This window comes from Callorhinus ursinus, unplaced genomic scaffold (genome assembly GCF_003265705.2).
Source record: "Callorhinus ursinus isolate GAN/ISIS: 27379988/994484 unplaced genomic scaffold, GSC_fseal_2.0 scaffold59, whole genome shotgun sequence".
Taxonomy (NCBI): domain Eukaryota; kingdom Metazoa; phylum Chordata; class Mammalia; order Carnivora; family Otariidae; genus Callorhinus; species Callorhinus ursinus.
This window is the reverse complement of record NW_027397121.1, coordinates 4,148,142-4,167,646: the sequence shown is the minus strand read 5'-3', so window position 1 is coordinate 4,167,646 and position 19,505 is coordinate 4,148,142. Positions and strand designations below refer to the sequence as shown.

At 55.0% G+C, this 19,505-nt stretch overlaps 1 protein-coding gene and 1 pseudogene across 2 annotated transcripts in view; both read left to right on the top strand.

The window, feature by feature from the left end:
• The window catches only part of RAB44 (RAB44, member RAS oncogene family), a 34,984-nt gene extending 18,893 nt beyond the window's left edge, over positions 1-16,091 (top strand). Inside the window, exons 7-14 of one of the 2 annotated variants that reach the window (XM_025862403.2) lie at positions 163-258; positions 2,106-2,293; positions 3,062-4,527; positions 6,802-6,883; positions 7,956-8,070; positions 9,190-9,291; positions 10,842-10,918; positions 12,500-16,091. In XM_025862403.2, the coding sequence (XP_025718188.2) occupies positions 163-258; positions 2,106-2,293; positions 3,062-4,527; positions 6,802-6,883; positions 7,956-8,070; positions 9,190-9,291; positions 10,842-10,918; positions 12,500-12,590 (2,217 nt within the window). In that variant the 3' untranslated portion in view covers positions 12,591-16,091. Of the gene's footprint in view, positions 1-162; positions 259-2,105; positions 2,294-3,061; positions 4,528-6,801; positions 6,884-7,955; positions 8,071-9,189; positions 9,292-9,692; positions 10,664-10,841; positions 10,919-12,499 lie in introns of those variants that run through there. The other variant, XM_073884766.1, reaches the window with a different exon arrangement.
• Positions 14,317-17,779, top strand: LOC112815977 (uncharacterized; annotated as a pseudogene).
• The last annotated feature ends 1,726 nt before the right edge of the window (positions 17,780-19,505 follow it).

Sequence of the window (19,505 nt, the reverse complement as noted above, 5' to 3'; positions counted from 1 at the left end):
ATCTTGGCCTGAGCCAGGCGAGCTGTCCTGAGACCTGGCCTTGCCAGGGCATCCCGGACCCTGTGCCCCAGGCCTGGGTGGAGGTGGAGTGTGGGGACGGCTGGCCCGGCCTTGCGGGGACTAAGTCAGCAGCTCGGCTGCTGAAAACTCTCTGCTCCCCAGAGCGACTCCCGGGACCTGGCCTTCAGCTCCCAGATGCAGGAGGTCTTGGAGGCCAAGGAGCGCGAATTTCAACAGCTGACGGAGGGCCAGAGGGAGGTGAGTGAGAGCGCTTGCCTGGGTGCCCAATCTCTGACACCCATCTTCTGAGAATTCATGGGGGTGGTTGGGCCCCCTTTTCTGAGATGAGGCCAGGGAGTGCAGAGGGACCGCCGGGAATTTCCAGGTTCGAATTCCAGCTGTTCCAATTAAGAGCCATGCAAATCTGAGGCAATAACTTTGCTTGTCTTGGCCTTAGTTCTCCATCTGTAAAATGGGACTAGCCACATCTCCTGCATCTCCTAGGCTGGTTGTAATGAAGGGGAAAGCACATTGCAACGGGAAGGCACTGGGCAAACATGAGGTCCCTGTGTCGGAGAGGCTTAGTGATAAGGTAGTGTTCAACTCTTGTCTCCACTGTCAACTGAGTGAACTGGGGCAGGTTTTTAAGCTCTCTGAGCCTTGGTTTCCTCATCAGAGAATCGGAGATCAGAACCCTTGCCCTGGAAGGCTGCTGGGATGACTAGAGATACCATGTTTGAGGGCCTAGCATGGTGCCTGGCGCACAGTAGGTGCTTTACCCACCACAACTGTCACTGTCTCTGAATCTGACCTAGCTCCCTGCTGCCCCGACATCCCAGGTCTTGTAGCCCATAGTCACTGCCAGTGGCTTTGTGGCTAAGTCTTTGGGTTTGAGACCCTGCCCCACCATCTCTTCCTTTCTCAACTCCCAGACCGCTGATCTTAGTTCCACCATCTGATGGAACCAGGGCAACCAGCTTTCCTTCAGCCCTGGACAAAGTTTCGGGAGCCTTTTCCACTGTTGCCTTGCCTGGCTCTGTCACCTGGTCCCAGCTTCCCAACACGGGCTGATTTCCAGATGCCTCTGCAGCAGCTGCTCTTTGGAAATTGAGGCTGGCCCCATCAGCCAAGGGAGGGGATTGGCCTTTCCACATGGGGCCATTTTGTCCTGTCCCCTGCGGACGTGAAGCCTCTCCCCCGAGGTCATTCTTTCCTTCACCCAGCGATTATTTGTGGCGTGCCTTCTGGTGCCTGGCACCGTTCTAGGTCCCGAGGAACGTGAGAGACACAAACCCCTGCCCACAGAGTTATAACCTTAGTCAGGAAGATGGATGATAAACAAAGTAAGCAAGTAAAATCTATAACATGCTGGAGAGTGAAGGTGCTAAGGAGAATGAAGGGAAGCAGGGCAGGGGGCTAGAGGGTTTTGACAGGGGAATCCAGGAAGGCCTCACTGAGTTGCTGACGTTGGAGTAAAGGCCTGAAGGAGATGAGGAGTGGGCTGTGTGGTACCTGGAGAAGGGCAGTCCAGGTGGAGAGAAGAGTGAGTGCAAAGGCCCTGAGGCGGGTGCGTGCCGTGAGGGTTCCCGGAGCAGCGAGGAGACCCGTGGGCCGGAGCAGACCGAGGAAGGGGAGGGTAGTGGGAGAGGAGGGCAGAGACCTCATGAGGTGGGAGGGACTGAGCAGGGCACTGGATGCCACTGTGAGGGCTTCACCTTCCCTGCTGAGTGCTCACACCTCACTCCATCCCCGAGTCCTGTGCCTTGCTGTTGGCCCCGGAGCTCCCTGCGGACCAGATGGGGTTCAGAGACGAGCAACCAGGGCAGCGCTCTGAGCAGAGGAGGGTGTGATCCTGTCTATGTGTTGGGCCCTTGTGGTTCCGGCAGTTTGTGTGTCTTACCCAGTTCCTTCGATTCCAGTGTGTCTCCCGGATGGGAGGTAACGGAGCTAATCAGGCCAACAAGGGGTAACCCCCTGCCCAATCCTTTGTTGAAGCTGGGTCTCCAGGAGCCTGGAGTTGAGGCCCCATGGTGGCCTTCGGAGGCTGGTTGTTGCCCTGGAGGACACCCGGGCTCCCCTCCTCCTCACATTTCCACCTCCTGCAGCTGGAGGCCCAGCTGCACCGCCTCAGCAGCACCCACCAGGAGGCCAACGCAGAGAACCAGCAGCTTCGGGAGACTGAGCGTGACCTGGCTGGGCGACTGGAGGAGGTGCAGGGGCAGCTGCAGGCGACCAGGGGGCGTCTGAGTGCCACCAGGGGCCACGCGTCCTGGCAGGTAGAGGAGGAACCCAGGCAAGTAGCTGTCGCCCCTGGGCCAAGGTGGGGAGCAGGGCTTCCCGAAAACAGGGGAGGAAGGCTCTGAGTTCTCTGAGGCCCTGGTCGGCACGCAGAACACACACAAGGGCCTAGCATGGTGCCTGGCACACAGTAGGTGCTTTACCCATCACAACTGTCACTGTCTCTGAATCTGACCTAGCTCCCTGTTGCCCCGACATCCCAGGTCTTGTAGCCCATAGTCACTGCCAGTGGCTTTGTGGCCTTTTAAACTTCACAACAATCCTGCCAGGCCGACATGCTCAGGCCCACTTCTCAGACAAGGGAACTAAGGCACAGAGAAGGGGGAAAGTCATGTGCCCAGTCCCACAACTGGGATTCAAACACAAGCACACGCGCGCACACACACACGCACGCACACGCGCACGCACACACACGCACACACGCACACGCACACACACGCGCGCGCACACACACGCGCGCGCACACACACGCGCGCGCACACACACACGGTCTAGCGTAATAATGGATCCCAGGCAGACACTCACTCTACCTGTTACAGCTCAGAGGAGTGGGATGGACCAGAAAGGTCAGGGAAGGCTTCCTGGAGGAGGTGAGGCTTCACATAGGCCCCGAAAGATGGGCAGGATTGGATGAAGGGGAGGAACGGGGGTGCATGCAGAGTGAGAAGGACTGCCTGAGCAGAGACTGGGGAAAGGGGTCCCCTGTGAGGTGTTACCAATTGGGAGAGGTTCCTCTGACCTTAGCTTCCTAAACCCTTCCTAGTGTCCCCAGAGCAGGTGACGAGAAGGCTCTAGATGTCCAGGCAGTCTCCTCTGAGGAGGCTCCCCTGCCCGGACTGTTTGGGGAGGAGGATGACTGGCACCAGCTCCTGAGCAACTTCAACACCTCCTCGCGCAGAGCCCTGCAGCTCTCCTGGAGCCCACCTCCAACCCCGAGGACCCCTTCAGGGCCCCAGACACCCCGAGTAGTCAGGCAGATCTCCATCTCAGAGCCACATGCTTTGCTGCTTGGTCAGGAGGCCCCTTCAGATCTGGCCGGGGCCCCAAGGAGCCCCACTGTGGCGCCCTCCGGGGCCAAGGAAGGGAAAGGAGTGGGCCCAGATGAGCAGGACAGCAGACCAGAGCAGCCTGTCCAGCCTCGCAGCCTGGAACCTAAGGAGGAGTCAGCGCCTGGCCCTGAGGCCCTCTCCCACTGGAGTTTCCCAGGGGCCCCAACTGGGGAGTCAGGGAGCCTGGTGTCAGCTGCCCTCAAAATGCTCGTTCCTTTGGAGGATGCACCCCCTCCCCAGGCGATCTCCCCCACTCCCCAGGCCCCAGCTGGGCCCAGTGAACCTTTCCAGGCTTCACACCCAGATGACAAGAGCCCCGGGCCTGGGGCTGTCCCAGACAAGAGGCCCAGGCAGAGCGAGGCCCTCTATCAGGACCCACACGTCCCTGGCCCTGAGCCAGGACTGGGGTCCCCAGGAGCCCGAGCCCTCACACTAGGGCCGGCTGGACCCTCCCAGGATCTGGAGCCTGTGGGTCAGCCTCCCACAGAGGGACTGGAGCAGGGCCAGCTGGGCCTGGGTGTGCAGGAGGGCCCTCCTGGGGGGCCAAGAGAAGCTCATGGCCAGGTCTTGGGGCCAGATGGGCTGCCTGCCCTTTCCCACGAGCGTCTGGAAGAAGAGCCCAGGGTGAAGGAAAGGAAACAGGTGGGCCAAGGAGGGCAAGACCTCAGTTCAGAGCAGTCAGGTGAGGCTCGTGGCCTGAAGCCTGGGCATTCAGAACTCCCCCAGCAAGATCATCTGCTTGCTCCTCTCCTGTGTGACACACCACGGGCTGAGGCTGAAGCAGAAGCTCCTAGCACACAGCCACCTCCCCTGGACTCTCCCCAGGAGGGCGCTCAGCCTGGGGGTGGAGCAGGGCCCCAGGAGCACACGCAGAGCGCCCCCACCATGGTTGAGCTGGAAGCCCAACCCACGGCCTCCCCTACTACTGCTCGTGCAGAAGAACAAGGCTCCCTTCGATCCAGGGAGCCCACGGCAGATCACAGGCCTCCAGACCCACGAACTGACTCCACGGAGGCTGCGCCGACCTCATCCCCAGGGTCCTCCACCGCCAGTGAGCCTCCCGCCGACGCTGATTACCTCTTCCACGTCATCTTCCTGGGAGACTCAAACGTGGGCAAAACCTCCTTCCTGCACCTGCTGCACCAGAACTCCTTCGCCACCGGGCTGACAGCTACTGTGGGTAAGGGCCCACCTGGGAAGCAAGGCGCTGCGGAGGCAGGGGAGACCCAGGGCCTGGCGCCCAGGAGCCAGAGGGGGGCCGCAGAGAGCCATCTCCCGGGGAAGCTGCAGGTTCTGTCCTGGCCACAGGCCCTGCATTAGACTTTATTTTATATGGGCATAATCTTACTATTTTACTAATTATCTCTAATTATAGGTAATTTGCTTTGCTGCATTGATCTGATTAGCTTATAATGCGTCACATCAACAAAGCACCCTGCAATTTAGGTGCCAGAACTGGCTGCTAGTGAAAACAAGCAAGTCCCCACCCACATGGCTTGTGGGCAGGCCACTGCAGGGTCCACGTTGCCTGCCTTTGTTCACGATTAGCCCCAGCCCCGTCAGCCAAGCTCTGGCAGGAAGTTGCCTTGGGCAAGTTGAGTATTTTACACAGAATGTATTTCTAGAGTATGGTCAGTTAGGAACTCAGATACCTGAGTTCAAATCCCATCTCTGCCACCGATGAGCAAGATGAACTTGGGCAGATTACTTAACCCCTCTGAGCTCCCAATCCCTCATCTGCATAATGGGGACAAGAGTACTGGCTTCTTAGAATAGTTGTAAGGATGAGTCAGTTACTACATGTCAAGCTCTTAGAATAATATCTGGCATGTGGCAAGGGCTCAGTAAATATTATTTTTATTGCTATTATTATAAGTAAATATTTGATCATGTCTAATTCAGCGGCCCCCCAAATAAGATGTTCCCAAACACAAAGACTCCTCTACCTACAAACTTTGGGATCTGTGACAATTTGGCATTGTATAGAGCCACAGAAATGCAAGCTCAGGAATGAAGAGGGGACCCACTTAGGCACAGAGATGGGGGGAGGGGAATCCATGTGTTTGTGTCGTCAAGGTGCATGCCACCTGGGGACCAGGGCCAGACCAGTGGGTAGATGATAGTCTTCATGCAACAGTAGCTCCAAGATGTGTTCTGAGATTTTTTTCTGAGTCCTCCCCGGGGGAACCAGTTAAAAATTCAGTGTCCTGGGGAACCGAGAACCCATAGCAGGCCTGGTCTGCTGTTGGGCAGGGTCACAGGGTCTGCAAGGCCACTGTTATGAATCACCTAAAGTCCTGGTTACTGACCACCCACAGTGCACCAAAGCATCTTCCAAGCCTCCTTCCTTACAGAACCCTCCCTATCTAACGGACCTGCCCCCATTATTATGTGATAAGAAGGTTCCACAGAATTCAATCAAGAAAAACACAGGTTGCGTAATTGTAAAAAGACAGGACAAGCCTGCACGCACTGCCGGGAGCGTCCGGGATCCAGGGGGGTGAGCCACATCGTTCCCGGGGCCAGCTGCGGTTTGGCGCCCCCTTGCGGCGGTCATCCACCGGGCTTCACCATCAATGGGGCCGATTCTGGCTTCCGCCATTGAGAACATTGCTGCTCTCGGCCTCACCTCCTCCATTCCCACCCCCTCTCTCAGACGATAAGAACTCTAGCCTGCGGGCATTCGAGAACAGGGCTGGGTGGAGGACCAGAGCCAGAACCAATGGAGTTATAGCTGAATGTGCATTTTTGGCCAGGCTTTTCCATATCCCCATTTTACAGATGAGGGAAACAGATCAGTGAGGACCTGCTTAAGGGTCCTGCCCTTGCTGGGGCCCAAAGTTCAGACCCACGGTCTCCTGCCTTCAGGGCACATGCCTCACCCCAGAAGTTTTAGCCTGTGCTGGGTTCAGCACGACTCTCTCCCTGGGGCTGCTCCTGTTAAGTAGCAGATTCCTTGGGAGGAGACAACCCTTATATTCTTAGCGATTTGTGTGGGTAAGTTATAACATGTTTGGGGGACAGTATAGGGGACCACGTGGGTGGATTGAGGAGCGGGTGGGCAGGGAGGAGGAACAGTGGGCTTAATGCGGAGTTAGGAAAGGTGAGACATACTTGTTAGTCGTTCATAGACTACACGGTGGGGATTTAAGCCGAGGCTGGACATTATCACGGGAGTGGGTGGGGGGTCAGATAAGCTCAGAGGTTCCTGCAGACCCTGGGCTTCCTAAGACGTTCAGGAAAGAGGGTAATAAAGGGAAGCGGATGCTACAGACAAATTTCTGCTTCACCATTTTGCTGAGTCAGGACCCCCAGGCTGCCACTTCCTGCGGAGAGCATGGTGGGGGGGCAGGCAAGGTTGCAACCACTGCCAGGGCAGCAGCAGGTGGAAAAGTCTCTACCAGCTCAGGGCTGTTATGAGGAGGCAGGCCTGACCTTGCTCTGTGTGTCCTAGGAGTGGATTTTCGGGTCAAAACTCTGCTGGTGGACAACAAATGCTTCGTGCTGCAACTCTGGGACACGGCTGGCCAGGAGAGGTAACGGGCACTGTCCCCGTTCGTGGTGTCAGGCCCCGGGCTGAGCCTGAGGCACAGAGGGATGGAGGGCAGCCCTGACCTTGAAGACTCCACATAGGCAAGAGGCAACCAAGGGCCAAAAAGGCATCCACCCCCCTAAGGACTGAGGAGGTCGGGGAGGCAGAGAGGAGCCAAGCTCCAGCGGGCTGACTGAGGAGGCAGCAGAACCAGGGGCCCCTCAGCCTAGCATCCCAACGTGGCCCCCAGGGGACAGCTGCCTGATCTCCTGTCCCTTCCGAAAACGCCGGCCTGCCACTCTCCAGGTAGGCAGTAGCGATCAAAATTTAAAAGGCACCTCTTCTTTGACCGAGCGGCCCCACTCCCAGAAATTCGTTCTGCTGATAAACTCGTCCCTGACTGTAATAGTGGCTAATGTCCACAGCAGCATGGTTCATGTGGAGAAGCACCGGGAACGGTCTGACCAGTAGGACGGGTGGCCCAGCTGAATCAGTCAGAGCCGAGCTGCACAATCCGTAGAATACTATGAAGTCACAAAGAAAGACTGTGGACTCTCCCTATGCACCAATGGGGAAACAGCTCCAAGACATTTTGTTTTTATTTTCTAAAAGATTTTATTTATTTATTTATTTATTTATTTATTTATTTATTTATTTGAAAGAGAGAGAAAGAGAAAGCATGAGTGGGGAGGGGCAGGGGGAGCGGGAGAGGGAGAAAGCAGGGAGCCCGACATGGGGCTCGATCCCAGGACCCTGGGATCATGACCTGAGCCCAAGGCAGACGCTTAACCGACGGAGCCACCCAGGTGTGCCCCCAAGACATTTTATTAACTGGGAAAGGGGGAGGGGGATGATAGAGTTTTCACTGGGTACTCTTTGGTACCTTTTGAAACTCTAGCCATGAGAACTGTTACCTATTCAACAGTCATACTGCCGTATGCACACTCTCTGTAGGAAGCACTTAGAGGCAGGAAACGTTAATTCTCCCACTCTGCGGATGAAGTAGCTGAGGCCTGGAGAGACCAGGGCGAGGGGTCCGCCCACCAGGCCCAGTCTCACGCAGACTGTCTGGGCAGGTACCACAGCATGACTCGGCAGCTGCTCCGCAAGGCTGATGGAGTGGTACTCATGTACGACATCACCTCCCAGGAGAGCTTCGCCCACGTGCGCTACTGGCTGGACTGTCTCCGGGTAAGCAGCCATTGTAGCCACCTGCAGATGGCTGTTGGGGTTGGCCCCGGTTTGTGGAGTCAAGAGGGAACTTGTATCCTGCCCACGCCCCCTTTTTCCCCAGGACTACAAATGACACGACAGACACGTGGGTGATATGACCCACTGAAGGCATGTGGCTGGATGAGCTGGGAGCATAGTCATAGGAAGAAACCACAACCACATAGTACAGCCTCCAAAACAAACTACTTCCTTTATCCCCCAAACATTTCTTTCCTGTATACAGCAGCTCGGTGATGTCTTCTTAATGCCTGGGGATAATGCAAGTCTAGTACCACTCTAGGTGACAATTCCTCTGTCCACACATCTCTAGTTCTTTCCCCCATGTACTCAACTGAGACATATATACTGAAATTCTGTAGTATGTACTAGCACAGCAGAGGGGTATGAAGAAAGACATGTTGTCTTCTCTCTGGAAGTTTCTAGTCTAGTTGAAGAGAAGCAAAAGCAGTAAGATAAGGTAATGAATGAAGGAGGCTGGGCTCTGAGTCTGACAGGACGTAGGTTTGAATCCCAACTACCCTGCCCCAACTCTGTCATCTTGGACAAGTGACTTAACCTCTCTGAACTTCAATTTTCCAACTTCCCTCATACTAGGATTAGGATTAATTGATAGGATTAGGATTTAGTTATTAGGATTAATTGATAAAATTGCCTTTAGGGTATATGGTAAGCACTCAGTAAATAGAAGCTAGTCGTCATTGTCGTCATCATGAAACAATTAGGAAATGAGTCAAGCCAGCCTGTGTAATCAAGCGTTGGGCTGTTCAGCACAGGCAAGAAGAGAGGAGCATGGGCAGGAACAATCCTGGAAGGCTTCTTGGGGGAGGCAGCTTTGAGGCTGTCCTTGGAAAATGGGTGACATGTTTGCAGGCAGAAAGGAAGGGCAGACTCACTGTAGATTGAAGGGAAGATGTCATGGGTGGGGGAAGGGTGTGGAGTGAGTGTGACACGGAAAGGCGGCGGAGGGGGTGTGTACCCTGTCAGCTTCCTGGAGGGCAGGGCCAAATCCAGCCAGGGCCTAGCACGGCAGAGCAGGCCCTCAACATGTGTGGCTGAGGGCATGTGTTCAATACGCAGGAATCAGGGGCCGACGGGGTGGTCATCCTTCTCCTCGGAAACAAGATGGACTGTGAGGAGGAGCGGCAGGTGCCCATCGAGGCTGGGCAGCAACTGGCCCAGGTGAGCACCTGGACATCAGCCCCACACCCAGCCTGGACAGGACAGACCCCTCCCTGGTCCCCCTGGCCTGGGCAACTGAGAAGGACCCACTGCCCGTTTCTGCCCCTGCCCTGCCAAAGGCTGGGTCAGAGTGGACAGCAACCTGGCCCCCTCTGCCTCCCCACTCCCCCACCCCCGTTCTTAGACCCAAACATAAGGCTGTCTCAGCGGGCATGACATTGACCCTCATGTTGAATTAGCAGATCCCCACACAACATTCTGACCTATATAAAAATATCGTCAGAGTAAAAAAAAAAAAAAAAAAACGTTTTAAAAGCTTCACTTAAAATTCCCAATCAAATCTGAATTTTCTCTCTGGTCTCTAATTAACAGAACATTCCTTCTAATTTATTCTATCTTAGGACCCAAATTCTTCCCTGGCAAGATTGCATCAAAAGCCCCACCAGCAGACAGTGGATACTATTTATTTATGAATAGAAGTTGACCACATTCCAGAAACTCTGGAGAATAATAAGGAAGGAAAAAAGAACCCAGCCCTTACCCCACCTCTACCACAGCCCCTCTCGGCATTTCCATTTTGTATTTCTTTCCCCTTCTCTCCTTTCTCAGAATCATGAGGTCATCATTGTGGCTCCTGGTTGGCGGGATTTTTTTCCCCCTTAAATGTAGTTGCTCATCTCTTTGACATAGTAATTCCTCCTCTAGCAATTTATCCTAAGGAAAGAATCAGAAATAATAATCCCTAAGAGAATAGCATAATGGATACCCACGTATAATGTATAATCAAGCATGTTTATATGAGGATGTTCTTTACAGCATTATTTATAAGAACAAACATTTGGCAGCAGTTGGTGGTTAAGTTGTGGAGGTTCACGTGAGAGGCTAACATTTGCCATTAAGAATCCTGCCGGAAAAATGTCCGAGGGCGTGGAGGAAATGCTCACAATGAAATGTGGACTCAGAAGAACAGCTGCAAGCCAGGGTTTAGGTTGGGTTGAACCCTGCGAGGTTGCTGATACTCCATGGGGCCTGCCTGCGCCCCCGGGTTCCTAGGGTTTAAATCCACAGTGCGATGATGTGGAGCCCCCTCGCCTCCAGGAAAAGGGTTCTGTAAAACAGGACGGAAATATATATCAAACGCTAACAGGAGGGGTTTATATTTTGCTCTTACACTTTTTGAATACTGTATTTTCTAATATTCCGTCCCCTCCCCAGCTGAATTTTTTTTATTTTTTTTGAAATCAAAAAAGCATAACTAACAGTTTAAAATCTCCCCAAGGGACGTTTCTCCAAGTTGGGACATAGGCTTCCCACCATCACTCCGAGCGAGGGCTGTGGAAAGTCTCCGGGGTGGCATCTTTGACCGGTGGCCAGCGCGGAGGAGGGGGCGCGGGGGGGGGGGGGGGGGGGGGGGGGGCTGCCTCACACCCCCATTCGGGGTTGGCCCAGGGGCGCACTGGGTGGGGCTCTGTCTGCTAGGCTAGACCACCAGGGCTGGCTGGGGCCTCAGAGGGCTCTCCCAGGGCCCCCACACCCTTCTCTGCCTGCAGGAGCTGGGGGTCTCCTTTGGAGAGTGTAGCGCTGCCCTGGGTCACAACATCCTGGAGCCCGTGGTGAACCTGGCCCGGTGAGTGCCCCCCGCTGCCCCCTACCCAGAGTCCCCTGGGCAGCCTCCAGAGCCCTCCTGTGGGAAGGGAAGGCCCACTCTGAGGAAGCCCCGTGAAGCCACAGAGGGAAGGAGAGAGAGCACTGTGCGGAGAGTCTTGAGTCCAGTTCTACCAGTTCCGCCGACCGTATGGCCTCCCGAGAGGCTCACACGCTCTCTCAGCCTCAGCCTGCTTTCTCGTCTGCACAGTGTGGTGAGGCAGAGGGTCACCTTCCTGCTCTCCACCTTCTAGTCACTTCCACTGGATTTGGGTTTTTTTAATTTTTAATTTTTCTTTATTTACTTAAGTAATCTCTACACCCAATGTGGGGCTCCCACTCATGACCCCGGGATCACGAGTCTCATGCCCTTCCGACTGAGCCAGGCAGGTGCCCCAGCTTCCACTAGATTTAGAATGACATCCAAACGCCTGGAAATGGCCTTCATCGTCAGAGGTCCGGTCCCCACGCACACACATGCGCACTCACTCGCTCAGCTTCAGCCCCTCAGAGGGGCGGTCCCTGACCACTCTCCATCCCCCACTCTTCTGGATCCCTGTTTCCTGTTTGTGTCCTTCAAAGCCCTTCTGGACAAACTGTAATTATGCGTGCATCTGTCCGGCTCCCGGTTGGGGGCTGCCTCCTCCCAGAGGCTGTGGCTCCAGGAGGGCAGGGCCAGGTCTGTTTGGTCCCCCTCCCTCCACACCCAGGGCCTGGCACATAACGGGAGCCAAATGAATGAAGGAAATGAGTAAGGTGGAAGGGGTCCTAGGCCAGATGACCTGGAAGCCCCTTCTGCGACAAAGCAGCCAGGGTGAGTCTGCGAAACCGCTCACCTGATCACGCCGTGATGTCCTCTGATGGACAACTGCTCAACAGCTTCCCTTTGCTTCAGGACAAAAGCCCAAGTTCCTGAATGTGGCTTCCAGGCCCCCAGGGCCCTGAACCCCTGTAGCCTCAAGGCTTCTTTCTGGCCAGTCTTTAGGCTTTGTGATTCGGCAGTGCAGTGGTCCGCACTCAGTAAATATATCATGAGTGAATGAATGAATGAGCTTCTTTTATTTCCCCAACCCCCAAGCTCTCTGCCTCTCACTGAGCCTTTGCCCTCTGCCTGGAATGCACCCCCCCCTTTGCTGCTAGCAAACCCTTCTCCACTGCTTGGTCTCAGCTCTGACACTGCCTCCTTCCTCCTTCGAGGACCTTCGAGGACACGTCCTTCTGTGTGCTTCCTCATTCCTGGGTTCTGATGGCCCCTTTTCTCTCTGGCTCCTCATCTCTCGAGACAAGGACATGCTGGCTTTGTTGTCCTATTCAGAGTCCCTTGCACAGTGCCTGGTGCACAGGAGGCTGGAAAGAATGCTAGGAAAGAGACAGAAGACCAAAGTCTCCGTGGCCCCATTTTTCGGGTGCCGTGTGGGATGCAGCGCAAGAGCAGGGCAAGGGGGAAGAGAGGAAGCTCGGGGTGCTCAATCCCCCAGCCCCACAGCTGCACCCACGGGCCCCTCCCTGCCCTGCTGCCCCTGGAAGGGGAGACAGAGGACTGATGTCTGGTGTCATCATACAGGGCCCTCAAGATGCAGGAGGACCGCCTGAAGGACTCACTGGTGGAGGTGACCCCCAAGAGGCCACAGAAGAGAGCTGAATGCTGCTTCTGACCCTCCAGCCCAGCCAGGGGTGGGGGGACAGCCACCCCTGGGGTTTCCTGTCCCACCTTGCCAGGATGCAGCCATGACAGAGATGGCCAGCTTAGAAGTTCAGGACAATCCCCCTCAGGTCATGACTTGGATCCCAGGGCAGGGGCAGTGCTAAGGCTGCTCTTTGCACTCTGAAGAAGGATTTGAGGGGGTGGTGGGTAGTGGGGGTGGTGGTTAAAACTTTCAAAAGAAAGAAAAAGTCAAAAATGAATTAAGGAAAACACACCATATTATTGGCCACACAGCTCTGTGGGGTAAAATCATAGGGTGAATGTGTGGGGGTGTTATTGCCCTTTTTATATGTATTTTTATTTCTAGATCTTCTGCAATGCCTGGGTATTCCTTACATAATGCGAAATAAAACTAAGCGTCACGGGGAGGGAAAGAAACTTTCCGAGGAGCTTGCTTTGGGGCTGATTACTAAGTGCTGCAACCTGTTAATTACGAGACGCTTTATTAAAGCAGTCCCACTGTTCCGTGCCTGCGAAGCTCATGAACCTTGTCTCTCTCACCACCTGTTTGCGAGCATCAAGTCTCTTCCGAGCAGAATCTGATTCCTGAGGAAGAGCAGTGTTTCGATGGCCCCTGATAGGCCCTATTACCCCCGTCTCCCTGAGCCCCAACCCCACTCCCTTTCCCCAAGACCTGCCTCTAAGGGGTCATAGTCAGGCATCCCACCCCCTGCTCTAATGTCGTGATGTCATCTGGTGCAGCCCTCTGCCCTGGTCTATGGCCTGCGGAGCAGCAGAGAAACTAGATTCAGATCACTCGCGGGCTCCCTTTTGGAGCTTTGGTTGGAGTTCCCAGAACTGCCTACCATTCGCCTCCTGGAAGGTGGCTGCCCGCTATAAGCTGGGCTGGGGTCCTCAGTGCCCTTAAGGAGGCTGCTTTGAGAGATGGCCCCTCATTGTTGGACTGTCTTCCGTCATGTACGTTTGCTGCAACTGTTGTCCCTGTCATCTTAACTGTCAACCGCAATGATGCTCACCACGTCCTGCAGCCCGGTGCATGCAGGACCCTGAGCAAGTAATCCTTCAGTACTGGGGAATCAGAGGAAACTCCAGTTTCACAGAGAGACAAGCAGAGACAGTTCGAGAGACAGAGGTACAGAGTGAGAGACCGCGAGAAAGGGCAGGAGGTAGAAGACAGAGCCTTCCGACTGGCTTAATCAGTCTCCAATCTTTGCCCCTATCCCTCTGCTCAGTTCCGAAAGGGATGCCTCTGCAGCAGTGAGCTCTTTGTCATTAGAGGCACACAAGGGGAAGTCGGGTGACACATTGGCAAGAGGCAAGGTAGAAAAGATTCAGGCGTCAGAAGCCACCAGAGGTTGGATCAGGTGCCCTAATGGACCCCATTCAGCCTCTAGTCAATATGCAGGATGATTTTGTGATCCAGCTTGTTCTCTTACTGGCGTCCCTCACTGATTCTTTCTTACCCCCAATGTCTTCTCCCTTCCTGGATCCTCTCTGTCAGCCCACAAGCCTCCCCCTGCTCTGAGCAGTTTCTAGGCTATAGTAGGTTCTAAGACAGACAGACAGACAGACAGACAGGGAGAGGTGGGCTGGAGTGAGTGATGCCTGGCCATGGGCGGGGGTGGGGGGGCCGGTCCTGCTGTTGCTAATGGCTCTCTCTGGGGTCTGGGGACCTGGCAGGCCCCGACAGCTCTGCCCTGTAGGCCAGCGAGTTAATGAGGCAGGTAAGCAGGGTGTGATTCCTGGGGGAGCCAGTAGAGCGGATAGAGTCCCCCCTGTCCTTCGGGGGACCTGAAGGTGTCCCCCAGGCCCGCCCCTCCCATCTCAGCTCTGCCCCAGCTGTGGGCAGCCGGCTCAGGTTCCCTAGAGGTGGGGTGCGGGAAGGGACCACACACCTGCCCTGAACCGTCTCAGCTTTCTCTGGCAAGATCCAGCTTCTGCGCAGAGCAGAGCTGTGGAGGGGCCGCCAGCCCTGCTTGGTGTCAGAGGCCCCCAAGTCAGCAAGCAGGGCCCAGGAACCTCAGAGCAGCAGGATGCACATGAGAGCAGCAGGAGGGACTCAAGGTAGATTTCAGAGTGAACTTCCAGGCAAGTGGTGAGTTCTCAGGGCATGTCTGCCACGGGGGCTCTGGTCACACCTTAGCTTGAGGCTGATTAAGATAAGGAGGGCCAGACTGGGCTGATAGGGCTCAGGATGTGGAGTGAGAAGGGGCGGGCAGGGGGACAAAATGGAGCCTGGACAGAGGCGTTAGGGGAGAGAGCTTTTTGGAGCTGAGGGTGGGCAGGAGCCGAACAGCCCACATTTACAAAGCACCTACTTCGTGCCAGGCACTATTCTGAGCACCTAACTTGTCCTACCCCATTTAATCCTCACATCAACCCTAGGAGATGGGGCTTGCTTATCCCCACTTCACAGATGAGGAAAATGAGGCACAGAGGATAAGTAGCTTGTCCACAGTCAACGCAGCTAGAAAGTGGTACAGCGGGGCTTTGAACCGAGGCCCCAGCAGCCACAAGCTTCACCACGAACTTAGGGGCCTTCTTATAGGAAGATAAATATTTATTTATTTATTTATTTATTTTTAAGATTTTATTTATTTATTTGAGAAAGAGAGAATGAGAGAGAGCACAAGAGGGAAGAGGGTCGGAGGGAGAAGCAGACTCCCCGCTGAGCAGGGAGCCCGATGCGGGACTCGATCCCGGGACTCCAGGATCATGACCTGAGCCGAAAGCAGTCGCTTAACCAACTGAGCCACCCAGGCGCCCAATAAATATTTATTTATTGAGTTAATGGGCAAGTTTCATCCCAAGAAAGCTAGGGATTCTGGCCTGGTTTGTGGGGTGTCAGGTGGAGACACTGGCCCCTGGGCTAACTCTGGGATGTCTAGACCCCATTTCTCAGCCTGACCCCTCTCAATCGGGAGCTCCCCATGTCCTCAGCCTGTAGGATGGAGTGAGGGTGGGGAGGAAGCTGGGGTGCAGCTCTTCCCCCAACCCTGCCAGCTAACCAGCACAGCACAGCCAGAGAGGGCAGGCTGCTCTGCCCTGGAGAGTCCTCTGGGATCTTTCGAAAATGCCAAAGCCCAGACCAGCCAAATCCCGTCCCTGGGTTGGGACCTGTGGATTAGTATTTTTGAAATTCCCCAGGTGATCCCACTGTGCAGACAAGCTTGGGAACCCCTGACAGGGGCTTCACGCCTTCTCAAAGCCCCTGCATATCCACCTTCTTGCTTGAACCTCAAATTAATATCTGTTTCATAGGCAGGCAAGGCTTTGTTTAAAAAAAAAAAAAATATATATATATATATAGGGCACCTGGGTGGCTCAGTCGGTTGAGCATCCGACTCCAGATTTTGGCTCAGGTCATGATCTCTGCGTTGTCTTGAGATCAAACCCACATCGGGCTCTGCACTCAGCAGGGAGTCCGCTTCTCTCCCTCTGCCCCTCCCCCAACTCTCTAAATAAATAAATAATAAATTAATCTAAAAAATACACACACACCCCCCAAATTCAATTTGTTCTCCCTGCAGAAATTGTAAAAATAAATGACAAAGAGGAAAATGAAAATTACCTGCACCTCCCCCCTTTGTAGCAGTTGACATCTGTTTTATTTTATTTCCTTCCTTTTTCACAGTTAAGGAAACCGAGGTAGGGAAACTGGGTAACTTTCCCAAAGTCACGGAGCTCCGAAGTAGCTGAGTCGGGATTCGAACCCGGGGCGCTGACCGAGGCCGTCCGGTCGGGTTGTTGTGAGGTCTCAAGTGACTGACTCCCGGCAAGGGCCCCCACGGGATGCAGGGGGCTGTGAAAGGAGGGGGGCTATCCAGGGAAAGGGGAAGGTGGCCCTCGGGCTGGTTTCGACACTGTCCTTGTGTGTCCGGAGCGGGAGCATGGAACAGGGGCGGAGCCCAAGGCCATGTTCACCGCCGCCAGGCTCACGGCCGCACCCCAGCAACTGCCCCGACGGCTCTTCTCCGGGCTCTGCGGCCTCATCCTGCTGGCGGGGCTGCTGGCCGACGGGCTGATGCTGCTGGTGGCGGCCCGGGGCCCAGGCGCCTCCTGGCCACTCCACGCCCTGACCACCAGCCTCATGGTGAACATCACGCTGTCCGACCTGCTATTCCTGGCCTGCGTGGTACCCATGCTGCCGCTGAGCTTCCTGCGGCCCAACTGGTGGCTGAGCCCTGTCATCCGCACCACCAGCTGGGCCACCAACAGCACCACCGCGTTCTGCACCTTCTACGGCATGGTGGCCACGGCTTTTCTGCGCCACGTGGCCGTGGCCCGGCTGATGTGGCCCTCCCGGCTGGCCGGGGCGCTGCCTGCTGCTCCATGGGGCCATGTGGGTCCTGGGCCTTGCCGCGTCGTTGCCCACCTGGCTGTTCCAAAGCGTGGTGGTGCAGGAGGGGGGTTAGCAGGAGTCCGGGCCTGCCTCTTGCGTCCAAGCCCAGCCCAGACCTCCTGCTACTTCACCCTGCTGGGAGCCTGGCCTTCCCGCCTTGCATGTGCGGGCTGGGCTGCTCTTTCAGCCATGTGGGCTGGCTCATGTGGACACAGCCTCGTGGCCCCAGGGGGGAGAGCCTCCAGGAGCACCGGGAAAACGCAGGTCTCATCCTTGTGGAGCTGGTGGTCTTTGTGCGGATGTGGGGGCCCTGCTCCGTGCTGGGCTATGTGGCAGCCGTGGGTGGCCGGCCTGCCACGCTGGTGGCTTTCGTGGCATCCAGCCTCTGCACCATCCTGGCCTGCTCCAATTGTGCCGTCAGCCCCATCCTCTGCTTACTCTTACTATTATCATCATCTTATTTTTATTAATTCAGGAGCATTTAAGGTGAGGGGATAAGAGGTTGGTAAAGGGATTCCAAAGGCAGAGAAGTGGGTAAAGGAATGACCCAGAGAATGACAGCCCAGGTCCTTAATCCTGAAGGCCTGGGGAGCGAATGGGGGTGAGGGGAGGAGACAGCTGCAGCTGGGGTGGGGGCCCAGAGGCCAGGAGAGCCTTTCAGGGACCTCTCCCTTCTTTGCCTGCCCTCCCCTAGCTCGGTCACACACACACCTCTCAGCCCAACAAGGGAATACAAAGTCAACCTTGGAGCTGTGAATTTCTGAACGCCCTCCTTTCTTCTCTGTGGTTTCTCTTCCCAGTGTGGCACGCCCCCTCCTTCTTTCCTGAGCAACTGAAGGTCTCCACCTCTCCTACCCCATCTCCTCTGAGAAGTTCCCAAACTCTAGGCCCTCCCTCTGGCCTCCTGGGAACAGGCCTCAGAATCTGTGTTAGTCTGGGAACCAGGGAGATTGTCTTTACTTAAAGTCCCAAGACAACATGTTCTGCTTGGTAACAGTGTTACAGCTAAACACACACACACACACACTCTCTCTCTCTCTCTCTCTCTCTCTCTCTCCCTCTCTCCCCCCCTCTCTTTGTCCCCATGGTCAAAACCGGTCTCTTTGCTGCAGGACTTACAGAGCCTTGAATACCCTAAAGGCCATTGGGGTTCTCTGAGATGGGCTCAGAGTAGGCAGTTTCCCAAAATCCATGCGAGAGAACCAGTGTTCTGTGGAACACACCTTGAGAAATAAGCCAGGAGAGAAGCCACAGTGTCAAGCACAGTAAAGATGCACTCAGCAGCGTCTCTGAGACTTGATTCCCCTGCCAGGTGGGCATCTCCTCTCGACACTTTCCCGCAGGTGCCCAAGGTGAGGCAAAATGGGTTATTGGTTCTGGGAACTTTCCTCTTCCCAAGCTATGACCCCACCCGGTTCTCACTCAGAGCGTACCAGAATGCAAGTCAGAGGGGTATCTAATTGTAGGGACAGCCATGAATCAGCTCTAATTTACCATAAAATCATAAGAAGTAAATAAGTCCCAAACTTTGGTATAATTAGTACCAAATTTCTTGTGATGTGCAGAATGGGAATGGCTGGCTGGAGGGCTAATCTGACCGTGAGCTTGCCCAGAGGAAGGAGAAGTCCCCTTTCCCTGTGATCCTGGGCTCTAAAGGCCACAGCAACTTATATATGAAGAGGGGCCAGGAGGAGAGAGGTGGTGTTTATTGTGCTCAAGTGCCTCCCATCTGTGCACGTCACACACTTCACGTGGGCATATCTCTAGGCCCCGCAGTCTGTCCACACACTAACCCGGCAAGGAAAGAGGAATGGTCCCATCGAACACAGGAGCAGGAGCTCATCCCGGGCACATGGCCCGTGAGTCGTCCAGGCTGTGCCAGGAGCGCCCCTTTGGTGCCCACAGACCCTGGCCCCTCCCACGGGCTTGGCATCGGTAGCCCAGGGTGGTAGGATTTCCTTGCTCACTGCTCCAAAGTAGGGGTCACTCTCAGAGGGTGCAATCGTGTGTTAATCAGTGTCTTCAAACCTGAGCAGGGCCTGGCACTGGTGCTCGGTAAATACTTGTGGAGCGATGAGTCAATGAGTGATCAAATGCAATAAAGTGACCTACTTGTTTTCGAGAATAATCTGATCATGTTACTCACCTCTCTCACCTCCTAGCTGGCTCCGTTTCACTCAGAGTAATGCTGAAGCCCTTACCATGGCCCACAAGGCTCTATGCATTCTGGATTCTTCACCTCCCTAATCTCATCTCCTGAACTATCCCCCCACCCCGCCCCTCTTAACACAGCTCCAACAGCACAAGCCTCCCTGTTGGCCTTGCCATGAAGTATGCTCCTACCTCAGGGCCTTTGCACTCACTGTTCCTTCTACTTGGAGCCCTCCTGCCCTGGATACCAGCCTGCCTCCTTCTCTCATTTCCTTAGGGCTCATCTCAACCTTCGCCTCCTCAGAGAGGCCCTCCGTGACCACCTCATCTAAAATGCCACCCTGTCCCTCTCCAGCCCCTTCTTCTCTGTTATTTGTCTTTGTAACTCTTTTTTTTTTTTAAAGATTTTAT